This window comes from Ornithorhynchus anatinus, chromosome 20 (genome assembly GCF_004115215.2).
Source record: "Ornithorhynchus anatinus isolate Pmale09 chromosome 20, mOrnAna1.pri.v4, whole genome shotgun sequence".
Lineage (NCBI taxonomy): Eukaryota > Metazoa > Chordata > Mammalia > Monotremata > Ornithorhynchidae > Ornithorhynchus > Ornithorhynchus anatinus.
Genome location: NC_041747.1, coordinates 24,017,717 through 24,042,349, shown reverse-complemented (window position 1 = coordinate 24,042,349; position 24,633 = coordinate 24,017,717). Strand labels below are relative to the sequence as shown.

Sequence of the window (24,633 nt, the reverse complement as noted above, 5' to 3'; positions counted from 1 at the left end):
TTAGTACAGCACCTGGAACACAGCAAGCCCTTAACAAGCACCACAAAAAAAAAGACAAAATAAAATATGGATATGTAAATAAGTGCTGTTTAATAAGTGTAATAAGGCCTGAGAGTGGGGTGAATGTCAACTGCGTAACCTTGGCATTGAGCTTGGTTTTTGGCCACATAGTAATCTCTTAAAAACCAAAAAACAAACCAAACAAAAAAAAAATCTTTTTGATTCTCTTTGTCTCAGGCTCAGAGGAAATAAAAAATAAGGAAATGTTAAGGCTGGGACAGATCAGTGGTGCAGCGTACTGGTCGTGACCAAGACTGCTTGGGGCAAAAGTATGTGATCACTACACCCTCCTGATTACTACATCCTTTACTCTCCCTCCATAACCCATCGCGGACCTCACGTCCACAATGCGTCCAAACCCTTCTTGAACCTATTGCTATTTCCTGCCTCCACCGCTCCCGTGGTAATGGATCCCATATGCTGGTGCTCGGCTCCCAGATGATGTTTTTCCTTGTTTGTTTTGAATCTACCACCTTTACGGGACACCCCCTCTTCCTGGTGTCATGGCATTTGGTGAACGACAAGCCATGATTTTGCAATTGAAAACAGCTGCTAGTGTCAATCCAGGCAAAATCGCTTCTATACTTGACGAGAGGTACAAATCCCCCGTTTAGCTTTCTCTTCTCCTAAACAAATCAATCAGTGGTATTTATTGAGTGCTTACTGTGAGCAGAATATTGTACTAAGCGATCGGGAGAGTACAGTATAGCAGACCTAGGCGGTCTCGTGTCTGGGGGTGGGGGAGACGGACATTAATATAAATCAATAATGCTAATTCATCTAGCCTTCCCCATAATCATTCACTGGAGTAGCAGCAAGGCCTAGTGGAAAGAGCATGGCCCGGGAGTCAGAGGACCTGGGTTCTAATCCCAGCTCTATGTTCTAGGCACCAAACTAACAACCTTAATCCATTTTACAAACGAGGGACCTGAGGAAAAGAGAAGTAAACCTACTTGCCTGAGGTCACACAGCAGACAAATGGAGGAGCCGGAATTAGAACCCAGGACCTTTGACACCCAGAACCATGCTCTGTCCTCTAGGCTACACTGCTTCTCTGTTGAGACTTGACTGAAAATGCTTACAACTGACCCTCACAAAGCTCTGTTTTGCTAGAAAGTATGCCGGGATATCTATTCCCTTCCTGAAAGAATTGTAAATATTTCCGTACTTGCTAGGAGTTCAAATGTTTATGCTCTGAGCTACTCCAACCTTAGCATGGGGTTTAAAAACTACCAACAGTCACAACAGTGGGTCAGAGAGATGCATTTAGGTACACGTGGTGTACTCGCTGTGTGGTCCCTGCTTTTGAGGGCTTCTCCTTCCTCATCCCTGCATCCTTAGCCAGAAGGGAACGGAAGGCCCAGAAGCAGCATGGCCTAGTGGAAAGAGCCCAGGCCTGGCAGAACCTGGCAGAACCTGGGTTCTGATGCCAGTTTTGCCGACTACTTGCTGTGTGACCTTGGACAAGTCACTTTACTCCTTTGTGCCTCAGTTACCTCATCTATAAAAATAAGGATTAAGACTGTGAGTCCCATGTGCAACAGGGACTGTTCACCCTGATTAGCTTGTGTCTGCCTCAGTTACCTCATCTGTAAAAAAGGGGATTATGGCTGCGAGCACCATGTGGAACAGGAAGTCTGTCCAACCTGATTAGATTGTATCTACCCTAGCGCTGGCTACAGTGCGAGGCACATTTAACAAATATCACAGATACAGTTACTCTCCCCTGCCTTCATCTGGGTTGGTGGGGAGACGGGATTACTTTCCCTCCCCTTTTGAATGCTTTTAGAGAAGCAGTGTGGCTCAGTGGAAAGAGCACGGGCTTTGGAGTCAGAGATCATGGGTTCAAATCCCAGCTCTGCCACTTAGCTGTGTGACTGTGGGCAAGTCACTTAACTTCTCTGGGCCTCAGTTCCCTCATCTGTAAAATGGGGATTAAGACTGTGAGCCCCATGTGGGACAACCTGATTCCCTTGTGTCTACCCCAGCGCTTAGAACAGTGCTTGGCACATAGTAAGTGCTTAACAAATGCCAACTTTTCTATTTTCGATTAGACTGTAAACCCGTCAAATGGCAGGGACTGTCTCTATCTGTTGCCGACTTGTTCATTCCAAGCGCTTAGTACAGTGCTCTGCACATAGTAAGCGCTCAATAAATACTACTGAATGAATGAATGCCTGAACCGAAATGCCCCGGAAGATTTTTTTTTATTTTTTATTTTTTTGCAATTTCTGCAACACTCTCACCTACGATTTGCTTACAAAGGTGGACAAATTTCCTGGAATTATTGGTCAGGGCCATACTTTTTGCAGAATGAGAAAAACAAAAGCAAAAAGGGAGGGGTTAAAAGAATGATGGACTTACCTGCCTTCTGTACTCCAAAAGAGGGTCATATATTTTCCATCCATTTGCTGGGAAAACCTCTTTGTATTCAAATGCAAAAAGGGGCTAAGAGAGACCAATGACAAAACATTTATTACCATTTTCCATTTAATCTGACATCACAATAACTACATATCGTACTTGATGACAAAGTCTGGGTATTCCCACTTCATTATTATAAATCACCCATTCAAGCCAACCCTCACAATCCTTGAAAACTACAAAATGAATCAGAAACCAAATTTCACAGAGTATGGACATACCGAAGGCACTCCATTCAGGAAACAAAAATAAATGAAAGAAAAATCGGTGAGGTCTCTGGGGGAGTCAGTCTGTTGCTGCTGTAGAGACAACTCAAATTTTGCCTTGTGGGAGACATTCATGTCATCATCATTTTCATATCTCTGAGTCCAGAAACATGACAAATGGACTCCATTTCTAGCGGTGCATGTAAATCGATAACAGTTACATTTCTGGCATGAAAGACAAGATAAATGCTATTTATCTTGCTTTAGAGAAAACTGCATTTTACTTTCAGTGGAAAGATGCCCAAGCTAGAATGCACATATGCAAAATTACAGCAAGAGAGACACAACTCACCAAGTTGTTAGACACTGGAAAGGCGTATTTCATTAGGTTCTCGAATATGGATCTTCTCGTGCGACCTTCGGGTTTGTGAGCAAATCGCAGGTTTCGGATATCCTAAAATGAGGTTGGGAACCAAACCAGAAGTTTAATGCTGAACCTGAAATGTACCAGACTATATTAATTCAATCGTATTTATTGAGGGCTTACTGTGTGCAGAGCACACACTATAGGCTCCTCCAACATCAGCCTGCCCCGACAAAAAAGATTACTCTTTTGTTATCCTCAATGCATGCCCTTTCCCTCCCACCTCTGCCCCATACGCCCCTTTTCTCCATTCCCTCTCCATTTTCAGGGAACTTTTTTTATGATATTTGTTAAGCATTTACTATGTGTCACACTCTGTACTGAATGCTAGGGTAAATACAAGCTAATCAGGTTGGACAGAGTTCCCATCCCACATGGGGCTCCCAGCCTTGAATCCCCATTTTTACAGTTGAGGTGATTGAGGCCGAGAGAAGCGAAGTGACTCACCCAAGGTCACACAGCAGGCAAGCGAGAAACAGTGCAGTCTAGTGGATGAGGACAGGCCCGGGAGGCAGAAGATCCTGAGTTCTAATCCCATCTCTGCCACTCGTCTGCTGTGTGACCTTGGGCAAGTCACTTTACTTCTCTGGGCCTCAGTTACTTTATCTGTAATGGAGATTGAGATGGTGAGCTCCATGTAGGACAGAGACTGTCCAACCTGATTAGCTGGTATCTTCTCTAGTGTTTAGTACAGTGTCTGGAACATAGTAAGCATTCAAACACGACTGGGGAAAAAACAGAAAAAGTGGCATATCTGGGATTCATTCATTCAATCGTATTTATTGAGTGCTTACTGTGTGCAGAGCACTGGGATTAGTAACTAGACTCTCTGACTTCCAGGCCTGTGCCATTTTCATTTGGCCAATCTGTGTTCCATCTTTGCTGGCTAAAGGTTGGTGTTTAGATCTTTAGCTGGGATGCAATCCAGCACAAGCTCCAAAAAGGTATTGACTTCACCACAGATGTCGATTTGAACCTTTAAAAACATAATCCCTTTACCAAAGGAGAATTTAAATTGTTCTGACATATTCTGTCTAGGACACACTGTATCAGATTAAATGAAATTGTGTTTGTGCATCTAAGAACCGAGTAATTAAGAAAAACCAGTGGTTAAGGATGGGGAATATGCTCTCCATTTTCCTTCTCCTGTCTGTCAGAGTAGTGAGCATAAAGAATAGAAACTAGAAATAGAAAAGGATGAAGTCACAGAATCAATCAATGGTATTCACTGAGTGCTGGATGGGGAGTTATGTACTAAGCACCTATCACTATGTGGCTCTCCTACTCCAGCATAACAATGCCAAGAAAATCTTTAGCACGTTTCCTGTTGGACTCCTCCTCAAGTGACAAATGCCCTGGATTTTTATAACTAATTTTGACAGTGGAAATACATGCGCCAAGTCCGTTGTTGGGAAGGGACTGTCTCTATCTGTTGCCGAATTGCACATTCCAAGAGCTAAGTACTGTGGTCTGCACATAATAAGCGCTCAATAAATACGTTTGAATGAATGAAAAAACATCCAAATACGGCTTGGGTGGATCACCAAGACATGGCACAGAATATCGTTTCATATACTCTAAAGCCATTCAAGCAAACCGGACTGGTCCAGTTAGATTATTGCAGCTAATCTGTTACATCTCTAGCCTCTCAAATTTGCTTAGGTAGTGAGATGTGTGTGGGACAGGGGCTGTGTCTAAACTGATTATTTTATATCTTCCCCAGTGCTTAATACAGTGTTTGACATACTAAGTGCTTAACAAATACCACAATTAATGAATTCATTTATTTATATTAATGTCCGTCTCCCTCTCTAGACTGTAAGCTCGTTGTGGGCAGGGAATGTGTCTGTTTATTGCTCTACTGTACACTCCCAAACGCTTAGTACAGTGCTTTGCACACAATAAACACTCAATAAATACGACTGAATGCACGACTGACTGAATTACCCTTGCCATTTTATTCTACTACTACATAATCACAAAGTGGTATTTATTAGGTGCTCACTGAGTGCAAAGCACTCTACCAAGCGCTGGGGAGAGGACGATATAATAGGTAGACACGATATCTCTCTTCAAGGTGCTTACAATCTGCTCATTTGTTTAAAGCAGAATATGTCTGCTTTTAGGGAAAGTTTCTTTTTGAATTTTGAGGGAAGCAGAAAGGCCTAGTGTAAAGAACAGGGGCCTGGGAATCAGAGCTGGGCGGTGATCCCGGCTCTGCCACTGCTTGCAGCGTGACCTTGGGCAAGTTACCTTACTTGGCTGTTCTTCCCCTCTCCCTCCTAAACTGTGAGGCCCATGCGGGACAGGACTGTGTCCAACCTAATTAACTTGTATCTTCCCCAGTGCTTAGTACAGTGTTTGACACATAGTAAGCGCTTAACAAATATCGTTTAAAAAAAACAAAACATCCCCCCACATCGGGAAACTTACCTTGCACACAATTTCCAACCCATACGAATTTTCCCCTCTGCTGGAGGCTCCGCCGATCTTTTCCACTCTACTAATCACCCCAAGAGACGCATCTAGAACAAATGGGGGGTCCTAGGATAGCAAAAGAAAACTCAGTTCATTCAAAAAGGCCAAAAACATAACATGACCACATGCAAGAAAAAAGAAAAATTAAAAGGCCCTCAGGCCGTCCATTTGGAAGCAAGAATACAGCAAGCATAAAAATTTATCCCAAGTCCGAGAAGCAGCATGGCCTAGTGGAAAGAGCATGGACTGGGAGTCAGAGGATCTGGGTTCTAATCCCGGCTCTCCGCCACTTGTCTGCTGGGTCACTTTGGGCAAGTCGCTTCGCTACTCTGTACCTCAGCTACCTCATCTGAAAAATGGGGATTCAGACTGTAAGTCCCATGTGGGACATGGACTGTGTCCAACCTGATTAGCTTGTACCTACCCCAGCGCTTAGTACCGTGCCTGGCACATACTAAACACTTTACAAATACCATTAAAACAAAAAGTCTTACCCTTTCCATACTTTTGAAATACAGTCTGTAATTTGTGACCGTAAGAGTCCCACGAACAGCTCCAGTGAATGGACAAATATAGGTAACATCTTTGGCTGAAAAGGCAAAAAGCACCCAGGTTACTGCTACCGTAATTTCTAGTAAAAAGTGAACAGCCCCCCACCCCCCATTTCACAGGGATATCACCGAGGGGGATTCCAGTTGCTGGGTTTATAAAAGTCAGACAGTGGTATTTATTGAGCACTTACTGAGTGCAGAGCACTGTACTAAGTGCTTGGGATAGTACGATACAACAATACACGGACCAATTCCCTGCCCAAGAGAACTCTGCAGAGGGGCTAAGTGATTAAGTTGCCCAATTCTTGGTTACATCTGATACCAAAGACTTTTAGATCTATTCTAAAGCAGCAAAGAGGTCAGGAATGATCTGCAATGATCAGCATTAATCTTCTGATCAATCAATCAATAACATTTATTGAGCCCTTACTTTATGCAGAGCTCTGTACTAAGTATATGGGAGAGTACAACATAGGCTCCAGGTTGGCCTCCCATCATAGAGGCTCTCACGTTGTGCATTTCAGGCACAACATAGTGAACACACGTAATTGACAGTGTAATTTTTAAAAATGGTGTGTTAAAGCTTTAGCGAACTCAGTAGACAAAGAGAGTTTGCCATAGAAAAAATAAACGAATTAGCTAATCATGCAGCATTATACCCTTTAGCTCTTTAGAAACAGAGGGGGATCTGATGTTTAAAAAAAATTAACGAGGGGAATTTTAGTCATACTACAGAAGGCACATTTAAAAAAACTAAATCTAGAGCTTCGAAACAAACTGGCTGTTTGAACACAATTTTTTAAAAGTTTTAAAACGGCAAATTGGATGCACATAAGTTGCCCCTGACCCTTAGCACAGCCCTCTGCCTTTGGGCAGTAAGTGTTTGAAGGCACCAACCCAACAGTCTGGGATGGAGAAAGGTAGCATAAATCTTGGTCCCTCCTTGAGGGGCCTACCAAAGGCACCCCATTGTTGGGCTTGGAATTCCTGATTCTTCCATCCCTCCCAAACCTGAAAGCGGTTTACGCAATGAACCACGTATGAGAAATCAAGAAGTGTCGGTTCAAGGGGGCCCACTGAATGTCACTTTCCAATAAGAGCTCTTCCTGAGCCCTCAGTTTTTTGGGAAGGGTGGAGAGAGAGAACCGAGAGTCAACAACCTCGTTTTCCAACGGAACTGGAGCTATTTCTTCCAAGAAATTACCTAATTCTGTTTTCAGGGGAAAGAGAATGAAGGGGCCATGGTGGAGGGAAGTCACAAAGAAAGACTGACTGTTCCCCAGGAAAGAGATGCTTTTAACTATGCAACCCCATATTTGAGAAACCTGGTTTGAGCTTCAGCCATGGGGTTCGATACCGACACCTCATCCCCCAGAATTCAAAAGCAACCCTTTGGATCCAGAAGAGCCGACTAAACGTTGGAGAAAGCAAAGCAAACCAAAGAAACACACCCGACCCACCTAGCATACTCTCCAGGAGGAAAACCTCAGTCAGACCTACCTGGGGAGGCCATAGCTAATTAGCTCTGCGAACCCCCAGGGCTATGCTTTTGACCAGGAGGATAAGTGTGTCAGGAGGCAAGTAGGGAGAAGCAGCGCGGCCTAATGGTTAGGGCAGGGGCCTGAGAGTCAGACTGTCCTAGGTTGTAATCCCGGCTCCGCCGCTTGTCTGCTGTGTGATCTTGGACAGGTCACTTCACTTCTCTGTGCCTGTTACCTCATCTGGAAAATGGAGATTAAGACTCAGAGTCCCATGTGGGACAGGGATTCTGTCCAACCTGATTTCCTTGTATCTACCCTAGTGCTTAGAAGAGTGCTTGGCACATAGTAAGCGCTTAACAAATACCATAATTATTATCAAACAACAAAAATAAAACTTAATAAAAATCATCTTCACATACCCATGTCTTTAATATTTTCTCCTGGCAGCAATGGTGGTTCTTCCATTTCTGCTAATTTGTTAGTTTCCCTTAGGACCTGGGAAAAAAAAAAAGAGCACAAGACAGATTTGCAATATTTCGGCCAAAATTTTACTTTTAACATTCAGCTTCACTTATGGACTGAGCCCGCCTTCTACAAGCTACACCTTGTACCATTATAGAGATGGATTTTGAATATTCTTTTGGGTTTGGAGATATCACTCCAGAGAAACCAGATTTAATTCCATTATGAAAACCCCAGGCTTCACATGTCTTTGATGTTTATTTTCCTGTTGTCAGAATGCTGAAGGAAAATCACTGAGCATTTAGCTGCAATGTTTATCCACAGAGATCAAATGAAAAACCATTCCTAACTCACAGATGTCTCTGCAGGATTTTAGAAAATGATGTCTAAAAAGTTTTGCGCTCCCTGGGAAATGAGATGTTCAATCAATCAATAGCATTTATTGAGTGCTTTACTTTGTGCAGACTCTAAACCGTAAGTTCGTTGTGGGTGGGCAGGGAGCATGCCTATCATCTCTGTTGTATTATACTCTCCGAACCTCTTAGTACAGTGCTCTAAGCTGTTCAGTAAATATCACTGCACTGTATTATATGCTTGGGAAACTCTGATACAACAGATTTGGTAGACATGATCCCCGCCCACAAGGAGTTTCCAGTCGAAAGGGGGACACTGACAGTAAAATAGATCACAGACAGGGGAAATAGTAAATAATATTTGCAAAAGTAAATATTAAGAAGCAGCATGGCCTAGTGGCAAGAGCACGGGCTTGGGAGTCAGAGGTCATGGGCTCTGATTCCGCCTCCTCCACTTGTCTGTTGTGTGACCTTGGGAAGTCACTTAACTTCTCTGTGCCTCAATTACCTCATCTGTAAAATGGGAATTAAAACTGTGAGCCCCACGTGGGACAACCTGATCACCTTGTATCCTCTCCAGTGCTTAGAACAGTGCTTTGCACTTAGTGAGCGCCTAACAAATGCCGTCATCATTCTTATTATTATTATTATAAGTACAGTGGGGGTGAAGTCTACTCTTGAGGTACTGATCACGTTAGATGTCAATAGGAAAAAAATCTTTCATCTTAATTTAAATTAAAAAAACAATGAGTTCTCCTAATGAAGAGTGTGTGGGGGTTGGGGGTGATTCAACAATGTCGCTATCAAATTCTGATGGACATCTGAATCCTAGGCTATGGAAGGTCTGGTTATCTGAAACGCTGAGCAGACTGCCTTGACATCTACCACAAGGCAAAGATAAACACTTCATACCCCTGAGTTCTATTAGACTGCCGGCATGTTGACACAATTTTCATATTAAAGGGCTTCAGGCATGAAAAGGGCATCAGACGGTGGGCAGAAATGTTTGCACTTTGCTTCCTGAAAGAAAGTCTTCCTTGTTGGCAGAAGACATAAAACAGCACAATATACCGGGCAAACTGTTCCCGAAAGACATGTGATAGATACCATCTGTGAACTGAGAGGTTCTTTTTTTCCACCTCTTCCAATGAACCCTTTAAGGTGAATAAAGGTTTAGTTATGGAGACCACCTGACTCTGCAGAACTCAAAACACTTTTATGATGCCCAACTTTTGCTTTAAAATAAGTTAACCGGTTCTGAACTTCTGGGAATTGGTGCTGACCAAGTCTGGCTGGCCCCAGTGCCTGGTCTCCTAAAATAATTTCCCCCTTAAAGTTGAGAACTGAATATTAATTCTTTAAAACCCTGAAGAGTTGCAGGAAATTCAGATGAAACTGAAACAGTGTCATTTAGTGGCTACCACTCCAAAAGAAGAATCAAAAGACAAGAGCTCTATTCCTGACCGTGGAACGATTCGATTGGGGAGGGTGATTATTTCGACTGTCAAAACCCTAGCAAGATCAACTAGATCCTGCCGATAGCAAAGACTCTGAAAAGATTCATCAACACCAGGAAATAGCATTATTATTTGCACCTAAAGAAATTAATCCAGCACCTAAGGCTATTCCATAATGGGACAGAGAAGTAGGATGGCCTAGTGGAAAGAGCACGGGCCTGGGGGGTTCTAATCCCGGCTCTGTCATGTGCCTGCTGTCTGACCTTGGGCAAGCCATTTCATTCTCTGGGCTTCAGTTCCCTCATCTGCAAAATGGGGCTCCAATACCTGTTCTGCCTCCTTGCGTGAGGGTGGTAGCAGTGTGGATGGAGAGGAAAGAGTGGATATTAGCGATGCTGGGAAGGTTGAACCGACAGGATTGAAAGAGAGAAGGAATATGAAAAAGGAAACAAAATGGTTCAAAAAAGTTGGAGGTGGGGCCTCATTTTCCCTACGTTCATTCCGTGGCTGACTAGTTGTAACTCTGGGAACGAGGGAAAAACGGTAACCGTGGTCTCTGTTAAGGGCTTACCTCGTGCCAAGCACTGTGCTCAGCTCAATACGATACGATAAATCGAGTTAATAACTTGATTAGATAAGCATCTAGCATGGCGCTCTGCACACGGTAAGCACTGGATAAATTCCCTCAATCGACAGCTTGAGTGACTTGCCTAAGGTCACAGAGCAGGCAAGTGGCGAAACTGGAATTAAATCCAGGTCCGGCCTCTTGCCACTAGGTGACACTGCTTCTCAAAAACCAAACCCAGTCCATTTTTAAATTCAAACATCACCAGGCCTTCAGGGGCACTGGCTTTGGGCCAGGCCCAGGGCTCTGTGGGAAGGGGCCCAAGATTAGTTGGATCCCACAATTGAACCGCCACCACCATCAGCAGCCCAGCCCAGTTCGTGTGAGTGCTTGACTGCTCTTTAGTTTCAAATGCTACGACGATCTGCCCTCCCTAAATGAGAGGAAGGGGGAGGCCGATGGCCGGAAGAGGAAAATCTGGAAGCGGGGGCGGCCTTGGGAAGTAGTCTTGCCATGGGCTGGAGGCAACTTAGGCACGGTTCTGAGACGGATCCTGAGAAGTACCCAGAAATCGGTTCCTTCCCAGGGAAATTACACTGCAATAAAACTGGTTTTATGGAAAAATTGAAAAGGCCTTTCGGAAGTTAACTTTCTATAATGTAATCAGAGTACTGAGGGGAAAACGTAATAAGTTAAACACTCACACTCTACAAATCAGTTTGATTCCCAGATTATTTCCCTTTCTCCTTCCCACCATTTCGCTGCCAAAACACCCCCTGCTCATTCAGTTCCAGCAGCCAAGATCGCACAAGCTGTTGGCAGTTGCGAGTCGTTTTTTTATACCTTGCGAACGCTGGCTTTTCCGAGCTGCTTTCGGATGGCTCGCGGCATCGGTCTGTGGCCCTCAAAATAGCGACTCGCAAAATCTGGCTAAAAATAAAAGGGGGGGAGGCCCGATTGCTGAAGGCCCCGAGCACGTGCAGACAACTCTTGCTGCACGATTCGTAGCCGAGGTATTTATGGAGCACCTACTTGGTGCAGCAAGCTGTACTGAGCACCTGCATTTCGGTGATCCCTTAGCCATTTCGAGTAGAAAACCATGCTACTTGAGATTGGATTCCGGCGGGGGGGGGGGGGCGGGATCGTTGAAATACTACTTTACAGAAAAGCAGTCCCCTTTCTATCCAAGCTCTACTCTGTCTTCCTAGTAAATGCAGGATTATTTGCTTATATTAATGTCTGTCTTCCCTTCTAGCCTGGGAGTTTGCTGTGGATAGGGAAGGGTTCTCTATTATATTGAACTCTCTCAAGAGCTTAGTACAGTGCTCTGCACACAGTAAGCACTCAACAAATACGACTGACTGATTTCAACTATGGATGCAATATTTTTGTGGACTCATGTCTCCTTTTTCTATGCTCATCTCATTCCTGATGTCTGCTCAGGCATTAGAGTCTCAGCTCTTAGAAGGCCGGGAGCAGATCCAGACTTCATAGAGCGCTTAGCACAGCAAGTTGAACATTGGCAGCTCAATTAATATTTGGGAAGGGCGATGATTTCAGTGGACTTCTTTGGGAAGCACACGTGGCAAATCTCCATCGCTATGACTCGCAAGCCAGAAGGACAGCACAGAAGAAAAGAGACTGGAACTGCACTGGGCAAAACCAAAGCAGAACCCTAAACTCGTGTGGAAAAAAAAAGTGTGCAATGTCATCTGTGTTGTTCCCATGTGGGAGAATTCACCGTATTCCAGAACTTTCTTGTCTGTGTGCCTGTCCAGTGCTTAATAAGATGGGCTTTAACGGTTCCTCCATGAGATCACATCGTTAACGGTAAAAATATGAGCCTAGGCTTAACATTTCAGTTGAAAACGTAGCCAGTTATCAGCGGTTTATCATTAGGGTGGCAGAAAGAATCTAAGGAAGAAAAAGCAAAACTGAATGAAAGGTCAGAAAAAGAGAAAGGTCAGTTCTTTTGAGATCGAGAAATTCCTGTGGCGGAAATTTAAGAGCTAGCCTGATATGATGGTCTAGGACTCGCCCATCTGACCCTGGCTTTCTTTTAGAATAGAGGGCAACAAAAATCTACAAAAACCCAAATGATAAAATGCATAGGGAAGGTGTGTTAGGATGGGTGATGTGGTTCTGTAGGCTTGAAGTGGAATGAGATTAAAAGCTTTCTCTGGGTAGACATTTTAACTGCAGCAACATTTTAAAACACATTAAAGAAAAAACTACAGTAATGCACAGAGTAATGTTTCCCTTAAAAAAAAAATTGAAACCATGGAGAAAAAAGAAAATAAACATCCTTTGGCTAGTGCTCTGGGAAAAAATTGGATTGAGTTTTATTCATTTCATTTATGGCTTTTACTACATAGCCTGCAAATGAATTCTAATCTCCTTTTCTCTCCCTACACCTCCCTCCCCTCAAAAACAATGGTGTTGGGCATTTGGGTAAGGATTTGGTTAGCTTGTCCAGATTTGGGCATGGGAATCTCATTCTTTTAATAACATAGGCAGGAGCAGTTTGGATTCCAGATGGGCAGTATTTATTCCTCTTCGAGCAATCAATGGTATTTATTGAGCACTCACTGGATGCAGAGCACTGTACTAAGCACTTGGAAGAGTATGGTGTAACAATATAAAAATATACTAAGCACTTGGGAGAGTACCATGCAGAGCGGCGGACATATTCCCTGTCCACAAACTTACAGTCCAAAAACGGCTGAAGATCTACTCACTTAATAATGAATGAAGATTTCTAGCCTCATCCTTGCCCAAGCCAAACTATCTTTTAGAAACAGGTTCAGAACCTCCACTGAGGAAAACCATTTAAAAGTTATAAATGAAAAATGTCTGCTTTGTGGCCTAATAAGCAGCTTAATGTTTTCCTGTTCTCTTTCAACAGTTCCCTTTTTCCATTAACATCCTTATTTGCCTCCCAGCTGTTTTTTCACCCTCAATGTCCCCTTTCACACACTTTTCTCTTCAACTACCACCTCCAGGCCTTGAATGTGGATTCTATGCTAGTGGGAAAGGGGGGAAAGTAGTTAGGAAAATTCCACCTGGAAACACCAGAGAGACAGAAAAAAATCATGTGGAAAAAAGTTGTGTATCGGCCACTGCAGGCTCAGCAGCTTCCTTCTGTGGAACTTTTGCTCCTTTTCATATCGCTACTTCCTATTTACCTGTTGCTCTTCTGCCACTGTTTTCGCCACATCCACTGATCAGTCATGACAGTACTTCTGACAGTGGTATTTAGTAAGGACATATCACATCCTAGGCACTGAACTAATTGCTGGGTTACATACAGTCAGCTCTGACAGAGATCCTGATCCATTAATTAGTTCATTCAATGGTATTTATTGAGGGCTTACTGTGTGCTGAGCACTGGTCTAAACTCCTGGGAGAGTACAATATAATAAACAAACACATTCCTTGCCCCCTGTGAGCTTAAAGTCTAGAGGAGGAGGGAGAGAGTAATATAAATAAATAAATTAAAGATATGTACATAAATGCTGTGGGGCTGGGAAGAGGGACGAATAAAGGGAGCAAGTCAGGGAGATACAGAAGGGAGTGGGAGAAGATGAAAGGGGGGCTTAGTCAGGGAAGGCCTCTTGGAGGAGATATAATAATAATAATAATAATAATGGTATTTGTTAAGCGCTTACTATGTGCCAAGCAGTGTTCTAAGCACTTATCAGGTTGTCCCACATGGGGCTCACAGTCTTAATCTCCATTGTACAGATGAGGTAACTGAGGCACAGAGAAGTTAAGTGACTTGCCTAAAGTCACACAGCTGACAAGTGGCAGAGCCGGGATTCGATTTACATTATTCGCCACATGGGGCTCACAAGGAAGGGGGGAGCAGGTACTTAATCTCCATTTGACACCTAAGGAAACTGAGGCGCAGAAGTGTTAAGTAAGCCGGGACTAGGTCCCAGCTCTTCTCCTAGTCTGCTCGTGGCTTTGCTGCGTTTTTGCTGATCTTGGGCAAGTCACTTAACTTCTTTGTGACTCAGTTTCCTCCTCTGTAAAATGGGGATTCTGCCTCCCCCTTCAACTGGGAAACTCATGTGGGACAGAGACTGCATCTGATCTGATTGTATTGTATCTAATCTAGCAATTAATACAATGCCCAGCATCGATCAATGGTATCCGAGTCCTCACTGTGGGCAGAATACTATACTAAGTGATCATCTTGAATCTACCCCAGCGCTTCAAATATCGCAATTACAACTCCTCCTGACTCCAAGTTCTGTGTTTTTTCATTAAGCCACACTGCTTCTTAATTCTCCATTACCTCCTCCTGCTCCAATCGTCCTTCCCCTTGGCTTCCCTGAGGTCAAACTCCCCAAGCAAGCCGAAATGGTGGACCAGCAGGCCGGCAGCAGCCCCCTGGACTAACAAGGATAAGGAGGCTGTCTATTTTGATGGATCAGATTAGAATTCGAGATTCCTAATTGCAAAAATGTCATTTAGGCACCAAATCCTGGTCTGCTGTTGTGCGGCTGGCAATTCAGAGACATGAAACCCAGTCTATATCGCCACATTTAAGCTGCTGGATTTGGGGCTTTATAATGATGATGATGATGCTAATAATTACTGTGATATTACCATATGCTTCCTACTGCTTGGTGCAATGATCTACACACACACACACATACACGAGACATACTGAAAAGAGCAGGAAAGCTATCCCCACTCTTGAAACGTCTGAAGTGGTTTTTTTAGGACATTTCGGTCCTGTTTATCTTTATAATAATTGTGGTATTTGTTGAGTGCAAAACACTGGCGTAAATTCAAGATAATCAGGTTGGACACAGTCCCTGTCCTTCGGGAGGCTCACAGTCTAAATAGGAAGAAAAGTGGGCATTTCATCCCCAATTTCCAGATGCGGGAATTGAGGCATCAAGAAGTGAAGGGACTTGCCCAGGGGCAGGCAGCAGGCACATGGTGGATCTGGGTTTAGAAACAACCCAGGCCTTCTGACTTTCAGGCCTGTGCTCTACCCACTAGGCCACATTGCTTCATCTTTATGGGTCAACTGTGCCTTTCACATCTTCGGTTCAACCCCCAAGATGACGAGGGCTCCAAGGGGTCTGTCGGCAGGACTCTACTTTATCAGAAAACTTGGCTCTAAGGGCATTTTCCCAAGTTTGCCTGAAGCTCGGTCATAACCATTCACTAAACCTTTTCCTTTCCTCAGCAGACACATTCTGCAGCTGTCATTTGGGAATACTTCACATGCCAAACCAAATGTGTGTGCGTCTGTGATTATGAACATTGAGAATGTGGTTAGAATGGCCTCAACCTGTTGCATTTTTTTTGTGTCCAGAAGTCTGTTTAAAGAGAGGAAAAAAAAGAAGGGGGAGAAGGAGGAGGAGAGGATGAGGACAAGGATGAGAACAGGAAGGAGGAGGATAAAGAGGAAGAGGGGAACGAAGAGGATGAGGAGGGGGAGGATGAGGAGGAAGACGAGGAGGAGAAAGAAGAGGAGAAGGAGGAAGAAGAGACGGAGGAGGTGGAGGAGGAGAAAGGCAAGGAAGAGTGGGACGAGGAAGGAGGAGGAGGAAAAGGAAGAGAACGTGCAATAATTTCTAACGGCTCTGTGGACTTTAAAAATACGGAGGAAAAACACTGAGTTGTATGCCTTATTTGCAACTGGAAAGAAAAGTGGTCAGCAGCTCTTTACAAAGAAAGGTTTGATTTTCTATGTCCCTGCCAGCTTGCTACGCTTTCCTGGACAGAAGCCTCCATTTGCCTTTGAAATGACTCCATAATGAAGCAAGGCTCAGCCTTTATTGGGGCCGACTGGGGAACTGCTTCACAGATCTGAGCGTGTAACAGGGAGTGGGAGGGCAGTCTTTTGGGCTGGAGAGTCAGTGGCCCTTCTGTCCTCAAAACACGACAGCTGGAAGCCCTTTTTCTCTTGTATTTCATGGGGTTTTTTTTGGTAAATCGCTTACTATGTAATAATTGTGGTATTTGTTATGCACTTATTAAGTGCCAGGCACTGTATTAAGTGCTGGGGTAGCCTACAAGCAAATCGAGTTGAACAAAGTCCCTGTCCCACATGGGGCTCACAGTCTTAATCCCCATTTTACAGATGGGGTAACTGAGGCACAGAGAAGTGACTTGTTCAAGGTCACACAGCAGACAAGTGGCAGAACTAGCGTGGCTCAGTGGAAAGAGTCCGGGCTTGGGAGTCAGAGGTCATGGGTTCGAATTCCGACTCTGTCACTTGTCAGCTGTGTGACTGTGGGCAAGTCACTTCACTTCTCTGTGAGAAGCAGCGTGGCTCAGTGGAAAGAGCACGGGCTTTGGAGTCAGGGCTCATGAGTTCGAATCCCAGCTCTGCCACTTGTCGGCTGTGTGACTGTGGGCAAGTTACTTCACTTCTCGGCGCCTCAGTTCCCTCATCTGTAAAATGGGATTAAGACTGTGAGCCCCACGTGGGACAACCTGATTCCCCTATGTCTACCCCAGCGCTTAGAACAGTGCTCGGCACATAGTAAGCGCTTAACAAATACCAACATTATTATTATTATTATAGAACTGGAAACCCATAACCTTCTGACTCCCAGATCTATATTATTATTATACATATCTTTGATTGATTCTCCCTAAGGTGAAATGACAAATGGCTAGTATTTTAGTAAGGGGACAAAGAAATTGCTTTTTTTTTAAGCCAGAGACAAATTACCAACCACAATTGTTTGTTATTAGCTGAATCTTAGTGAGAAGGTGCTGATATTTCTTAGATTCTCTGCTCAAACTAGAAAGCCAAAAACTATGGTAATATAATAGTCCTTCACTGCTTCTTATTCATGTGCTATTCATTTTGAGGGAAATCTGTTGTGAGATCACGCCTAATCTTCCTTGACACGATGAAAAAAAATAAAAATTACAGCTTCTAAGGGGGTGAAATCTTTTAAAATGTTATCAATTGTATCATCTTTCGCAGTTTTTTTCTTTCCTTGAAATATTAGTCCAAAGTATAAGTTGAGCACATTTCTAGTCATCCACCTCCCCTCAAGACTAGTTTATATGCCAACATTTTTGCATTTGAGACAGAGTTTGGCAGAGGAGAAGGCATACATCTTCTTAGATTAGTTTCTAAAAAACATTAATCCATCAATGGCATTTATTGAGTGCTTGGTGTGTGCAGAGCACTGTACTAGACATTTTCGAGAGTACAGAGTTGGTAGACATGTTCCCTGCCCACAACAAGCTTACAATCTAGAGGGTGAGACAGACATTAATACAAATTAAAAGGTTCCCTAAGCACAGAACGTTATCAGAATCTACCGTTTCTGTAAGTTCATTAAGAGCAGGGAATGGGTCCGCTGATTATGTCATATTGTACTCTCCCAAGCACTTAACACAGTGCTCTGCATACAGTAAGCGCTCAGTAAATATGACTGATTGATTGGACAACTATCTTCTGGGGCCTGTAGTAGGGACAATGACAGGGTGTCTGAAGAAGCAGCTTAGTCACAGTTCAAGATGCTTCCACTCTGCTGTCAGGGTGTCTGTCTCCCAGGCTTTGACTCAGAACCGTTCCCCAGAATTACCAAAGTAAAATCACAGTGGAATATAATCTTGTAGCTTTACCCTTAAAATAACAAAACAGCAACCTAATTAGCCAATTATATGGTGGTTGGGGCAGTGGGGAGTGAAACGCAGCAAAACTATAAAAGTCGGGCAAGTTACACCGCATGTTTCCAAACAATGGGTGCGGGGGGGGGGGGGGGGGGAGTACGGCTGAAAAGTTTTATAAACAGAAGCATGAGCCGAGTCAAACTCAGCAGTTTTTAGGTCAAAGAGGCAGGAACCCCCCATTCACACTCTTTGGAGTGGTGTGACCTTGAGGAAGGAGCACAAGAGTAGTGGCAGGAGAATTAATAATTAATATTAATGATGGTATTTGTTAAACACTTACTATGTCCCACATACTTTACTAGCACTAGAGTAGATACAAGCAAATTGGCTCACAGTCTCAATCCCCATTTTACAGATGAGGTAACTGAGACACAGAGAAGTGAAGTGACTTGCCCAAGGTCACCCAGGAGACAAGTGGCAGAGCCAGAATTAGAACCCAGGTTCTTCTGATTCCCAACCCTGTGCTCTATCCACTATGCCTTGCTGCATTATAATCCCGGCTCTGCCACTTATCTCTCCTGTGACCTTGGGCAAGTCGCTTAACCTCAGTTTCCCCATCTGTAAAATGGGGATTAAATACCTTTTTGCCCTCCTACTTGAACTGTGATCCCCTTGCATCTGATACAATACCAGCTTGGCCTGGTGGAAAGAGCAAGGGCCTGGGAGTCAGAGGACCTAGGTTCTAATCCTGGCTCTGCCACATACCTGCTGTGAGACATTGAGCAAGTCCTTAACTTCTCTGTGCCTCCGTTCCCATCTGCTGAATAGGGATTCAATACCTTTTCTCTCTCTTACTTAGACTGTGAGCCTCACGGGGGACGTGATTATTTTGAATCTATCCCATTGCTTAGTACAGTGCCTGGCATATAGCAAATGCTTAACAAATACTACAGTTATGAGGAGTATTATTCGAGAAGCAGCCTAGTCTATCTAGTGAAAAGACCATGGGCTTGGGAGTCAGAGGACCTGGGTTCTAATCCCAGCTCTGCCGCTTTTCTGCTGTGTGACCGTGGGCAAGTCACTTCACTTCTCTGTGTCTCAATTACCTAATCTGTAAAATGGGGATCAAGACTGTGAGCCATGTGGGACATGGAATATGGTCAATCTGATTACCTTGTATCTCCAGTGCTTAGAACAGTGCTTTGCACATAGTGAGCGCTTAACAAATGCCATCATTATTGGTATTATTATTATTATTACTACAGAGTTTAGAATAGTGCCTGGCACAGAGTAAGCTCTTAAATACAAAAAAAGAAAAGCTAACCAGGTAAAGACCTCTTTACAGAGAAGGGAAAAATCTTCTAATAAAAAAACCCAAAAACAAATCTATGATCATTTAAGAATGTCCAAATCTTCCAGACATCCTAGTCCAAAATATGTCAATTCTACTGATGAAGGAAATGCTGACAATTCATCACACAAATATACCAAACCATCTTAATTTAACTCAACCAACTCTGTATTATACTATCCCTAAGAGTTTAGTACAATGCTATTCACATAACAAGAGCTCAAGAAATACAATTGATTGATTACTTAGAAGGGAATTGCAAATAGATTTAAATACCTTTTCCCATTGAAATGTTAAGGAAAAAATGAATACAATTTCATTTTTTGTGTTTTTCAAATTATAAATGATCTGGGGGTGAGTGGAAGGTAGAAATCAGGTTAAAATTGTGCAAAATTATACAACTCCATATTTAACGATACAGGAAGCTCGTGTTTAGTTTTTAAGTTATTAACGCTTGGTCCATTTACACTTTTTTAAAAATTTTTCTTGGATTCTGCATGTTGATAAATTTGGTATATGAGAGTATTCTATATATATACATATACACACACACATTGTCCTTAAATTTCTATTCTGAAAACTCTAAGACCTGAGAATCTATCAAATCATAATTGCCATTGTACAATGCCTTGCATAGGGCTTTATAAAGTGTGGTGCTTTCTAAGCATGTGTACACAGGTAAATAAATTTCTAAGGCTGCTACAGTGTTTGAATTTGCATGTAGAAGAACAAAACAGGTAGACCCTATTGCATGAGCAAAGAAGCTAACAGCAAAAAAAAGGGTTCACTACCACACAACTGGCACTGTCAAACTCCACTTGTAAATTAACGACAGCAATCATGTAGTGGTCAGCTTTATGGGAATCTCACACACACACAGAGCCACCTTCTCTTGATTTTAGGAGAAAGCACTGAAGGAACTTGACTAATTGTTACTTGGGAAGAAATCTTTTATGTTCTACAGAATGGATCTAACGCATTCTTGGAGGAGCTGAAAACACAAATCTAGGGACATTTTTATGAGGCAAAAGAGAGCTAATCTGAACAGACCTGGGAAACATGACAAATCACCAGGACATAAACCAGATTTGACAATCAGAGAATTTCTGCAGAGGCAGAATTCCATCCATTTGTTTATATCTTTCCAGCAGGGAATATTAGGAAAATGTAGTCCCATGAAGCTTCCAGGGTGGACTGGATGGAAATGAAAATTCATGGAAATTCATTTTCTGTTTAGCAGATTAATGGCCTGTTCCTCTACTGGTGACAAACGCTTCATTACATCTATATTACTTAAAAGCGGAATGTGAAGCTCTGTGAAACACTATTCGTTTTAGATTTGGAGCAAAAGAGTTGAGAGGAAAGGGTTTCCACTGCATACACAAATGCAAAAGAATGTACCAGGTGTCTGAATACTGTTACGATCACAGCTTGTGTAGAATGTAAAGGAATTCCATATTAGTTTTCCAAAGTTTCTGGAATAGATCCCAATTTATAACATGGACGGCTACGGGAAAATGTACCACATGATATAAACCATTTGTGATACAACCACATTTTCAAGGAATATAACCTGCCAGGATCAGGCAGGTAAACCTAATCACATCAATCCATCAAAGGCATTTATTGAGTGCTTACTGTGGATAAGCACTGTACTACTTACTTGGGAGAGTACAATGGAGTTGGTAGACACAAGGTGCTTATACTTTAAACATCATCATCATCATCAACAATAACGTTGGTATTTGCTAAGCGCTTACTATGTGCCGAGCACTGTTCTAAGCACTGGGGTAGATACAGGGGAATCAGGTTGTTCTACGTGGGGCTCACAGTCTTCATCCCCATTTTACAGATGGGGGAACTGAGGCACCGAGACGTTAAGCGACTTGCCCACAGTCACACAGCTGACGAGTGACAGAGCCGGGATTCGAACCCCCAACTTCTGGCTCCCAAGCCCGTGCTCTTTCCACCGACCCACGCTGCTTCACAACAGCAGCGTGTTTATTGAGAGACTATTTGATTTCAGAGCACAGCACAAGGAAGTAAGCTTGTTGGGAATGTGTCTGTTTATTGTTGTACTGTATTCATTCAATTCATTCAGTAATATTTATTGAGCACTTACTATGTGCAGAGCACTGTACTAAGCGCTTGGAATGTACAATTCAGCAACAGATAAAGACAATCCCTGCCCAGTGATGAGCTCACAGTCTAAATGGGGGAAGTGTACTCTCCCAAGCGCTTAGTACAGTGCTCTGCACACAGAAAGCGCTCAGTAAATATGACTGAATGAAGTATTAACTGTTATTGGGGCCTCCCCTTAAGGTAGTTATAATCTTATGGGGAAGGCAAGCAGTCAATTAATAAATATGTCAGAGCTTGAGTTGCTATCAGTAGCGAACACAAGTAGATTAAAATCAGTAACAAATAAATCAGTACAAACCTAAACATGCCAAGGAAACATTATGAGCATGGAGAAAGGGTCTCCAAAACATAAATGGTGAACCAGAAATTCCTATTATAGTGATAGAGAGAGGCAGGGAGACCCAGACAAAGATCTGACATAAGATGGAAACACAAAATTTTATGATAGAACTTGGATCAGAACTCAATTCTGCTTGGTCACAATCTTTCCCTCTGACTCAGTCTCTGAGTCCCAAGTGGGACAGCAACTGTGTCCAACCTGATTATCTTGTATCTTAAAGCGCTTGACACATTATATGCATTTAACAGGTACCATAAATAAAAAAATCACTTGGTCCAAGGCAGGCTCAAAGGATCCAAAAATAGCAAAGGTGAAAAAGCAAGTGGTTCTGATGTTTCTGAGAACACTTGCTTCTAGAAGACACTTGGATTTGAACACTTTATTCACCCCTCCCCTAGCTCCACAGCACTCACATACATATCTATAATTCATTTATTTATATTAATGGCTGTCTCCCCCTCTAGACTATAAGCCCAATGTGGGTAGGGAACGCATCTACCAACTCTGTTATACTATACTGTCCCAAGAGCTTAGTGTAGTGTTCTGCACAAAGTAAAAGCTCATCAAATACAATTGATGGACTGATTGACCGAAAATGGTTCTGAAGACATGCCCGTTTGAGCCGAAGCTTCCAAGAATGAATGAAGAACGGACCTCTCAATGCCAGAATGTCTAAACACCGTCATCTGTTACCGGGCAACTCGATCTCCTTGTTCCAGAGCAGGGGTCTTCACTAGGAGGCAGGAAACAGCACTGCTAGAGGTTGGAAGGAACTTTAAAAGTGACTTATCCAAGACATTCTAAAATCAGACTGGGGATACAGGAAACTTTGACGTAACTCCCTACAACGGTATCGGGCCGTGCTCCAAGCCTTATCTATGAAAAAATGAGGTGCTCCAAAAATAACACCTCAACACTTACCCTCAAGTCGGGAGAGAAGTTGTCTGCGGAAGTTGAAATGGAATCCGATGATCTGAGCGAAGCTGATTTTGTATGGGCGGAATGATCCGAATGAGAGGTTGAGGCACTAGAAAACAGAAAAGCAAAATACAGTTCTCTTGAAAACATGTGCTCCAATAACTGGGGTATTTGCAAAGCGCTTACTTTGAGCCAAACGCTGTACTACGCACTGGGGTAAATATAAGCTAACCAACTGGGACACAGTTTTTGGGGCTTTTGAGAGAATGGTAAACTATGAACTGGGTCTAAAGTTTTAAAATAATCTCAATATATATATCTATATATCTACTACATCTGGCCTTTAAATAATTTCTTATTATTAGTGTAAGCTGAAAGGAGAGGGAGGAAGAGAGAGAGAGGGAGAGAGAGCGCATTCAAGCGTAAATGGGGGAAGATTAAATAAATCAGTTTTGAACCTCAAAGTACTGACAAGAAAATACCATATTCCCAATCCCTCACCACCCTCTCCAAAATAGTTTGTCTATTTCTCTTTATTTTAAAAATCCTTTGGTTTTAAAAAAACACTTTTAAATGATAATACTTGCACAAAGTTTCATTGAAATTGAGCTAATTTTGAGTGGTAATATAAAAAACAAAATCCCAATATTTTCCACCTTAAATAATTCTGCCCATCATGAACTTGGCTGGAATAACTCAAAAATACCTAAGAACAAAGTTGGGGCACAAATCATCCATTTTTGGAAGAAAATTGAGTTTCGCAATCACATTGCAAGCTCTTGAAATGTATATGCAGCCTATTTCTTGACAAAGAATCACAATTTTTAGTTTCCTGGTTGATTCTCTTAATCAACTAACATGTCATACAAAATGCTGATTTTATTTATTCTGAAAGAGAGCAAAGAGACTTTAAGAAATGTAGCTAGGCTTGGTGATTTTTTTTTTTTTTTTGCATTTCCCTCTAACAAAACGGCAAAACGACAAATCCACAGTGAAGAAAACATCCAATGCCTTTGGAAAGAGTCACCTTAAATCTCCCTACACTAAGCTGCTACCTACTGTAAGGTAAGAATCAGGTTTTCTATCTCTACTGTACTCGAAGCACTGAGCACACAGCAGGTGCTCAATAAATCTACTCACTGAGAAACAATCCTTACCAAAAATTGAACTTCTCTCCATCAATACACATACTGTCCAAAAGGCCAGGCTCTGAAAGTTGAGATTTGGGCTCTAGTGACCAGAGTTGTAGTTACTCCTCTCTCAAGGAACATTTGTCATTTGATTGTATTTACCGAGTGCTTACTGTGTGCAGAGTACTGCACACAGTTACTGTGACGTCAGCTGCTTGCCAATGGGAGAGTGGTTACCATCCCCGTATTATTTTGTCATGTGATTCCAAGAGAAGGGACAGAGAGAAATAGACCTCACAATCCAGCTCTTTGTTAACAGAATAAGAAATGGACTCTTTGAGCTTGTGACAGCTTGAAGGCTAATAGATATTTAATGGGTATTTAACCAACGATTGTGGGCACCAAAGTGTCTACTCACTGTTGTATTGAAGTCTCCCAAGTGTCTAGTACACAGTAAGCACTCATTAAAAACCACTGTTGATGATGATGAAGAACATGAATATTTCTTCCTCCAGTGGAAAAGTGTGTTTTGGAACAGCACTATAACATAGGAACACAGGCAGGATAGAATGTAGGCTAGAGAGGGCTTTTTTCTTGGGAAATGGCATGGAATGGGAGATTTCTGTACCATAATCATCATGATGATGATAAATATAATAATAATGGTACTTCTTAAGAGCTTACTATGT

At 42.7% G+C, this 24,633-nt stretch overlaps 1 protein-coding gene across 4 annotated transcripts in view; it reads right to left on the bottom strand.

Annotated features, from left to right (window-relative positions):
* MTMR2 (myotubularin related protein 2) overlaps positions 1 to 24,633 on the bottom strand; it is a 67,916-nt gene that overhangs the window by 16,324 nt on the left and 26,959 nt on the right. For 2 of the 4 annotated variants that reach the window (XM_029047898.2, XM_029047897.2), the window contains exons 2-7: positions 22,818 to 22,923; positions 8,044 to 8,119; positions 6,087 to 6,181; positions 5,548 to 5,658; positions 3,043 to 3,144; positions 2,425 to 2,508 (exon numbers count right to left, since the gene is read on the bottom strand). In XM_029047898.2, coding sequence (XP_028903731.1) covers positions 2,425 to 2,508; positions 3,043 to 3,144; positions 5,548 to 5,658; positions 6,087 to 6,181; positions 8,044 to 8,089 — 438 coding nt within the window. In that variant the 5' untranslated portion in view covers positions 8,090 to 8,119; positions 22,818 to 22,923. Of the gene's footprint in view, positions 1 to 2,424; positions 2,509 to 3,042; positions 3,145 to 5,547; positions 5,659 to 6,086; positions 6,182 to 8,043; positions 8,120 to 11,304; positions 11,372 to 22,817; positions 22,924 to 23,971; positions 24,069 to 24,633 lie in introns of those variants that run through there. The other 2 variants (XM_007666848.3, XM_007666850.3) reach the window with 2 other exon arrangements.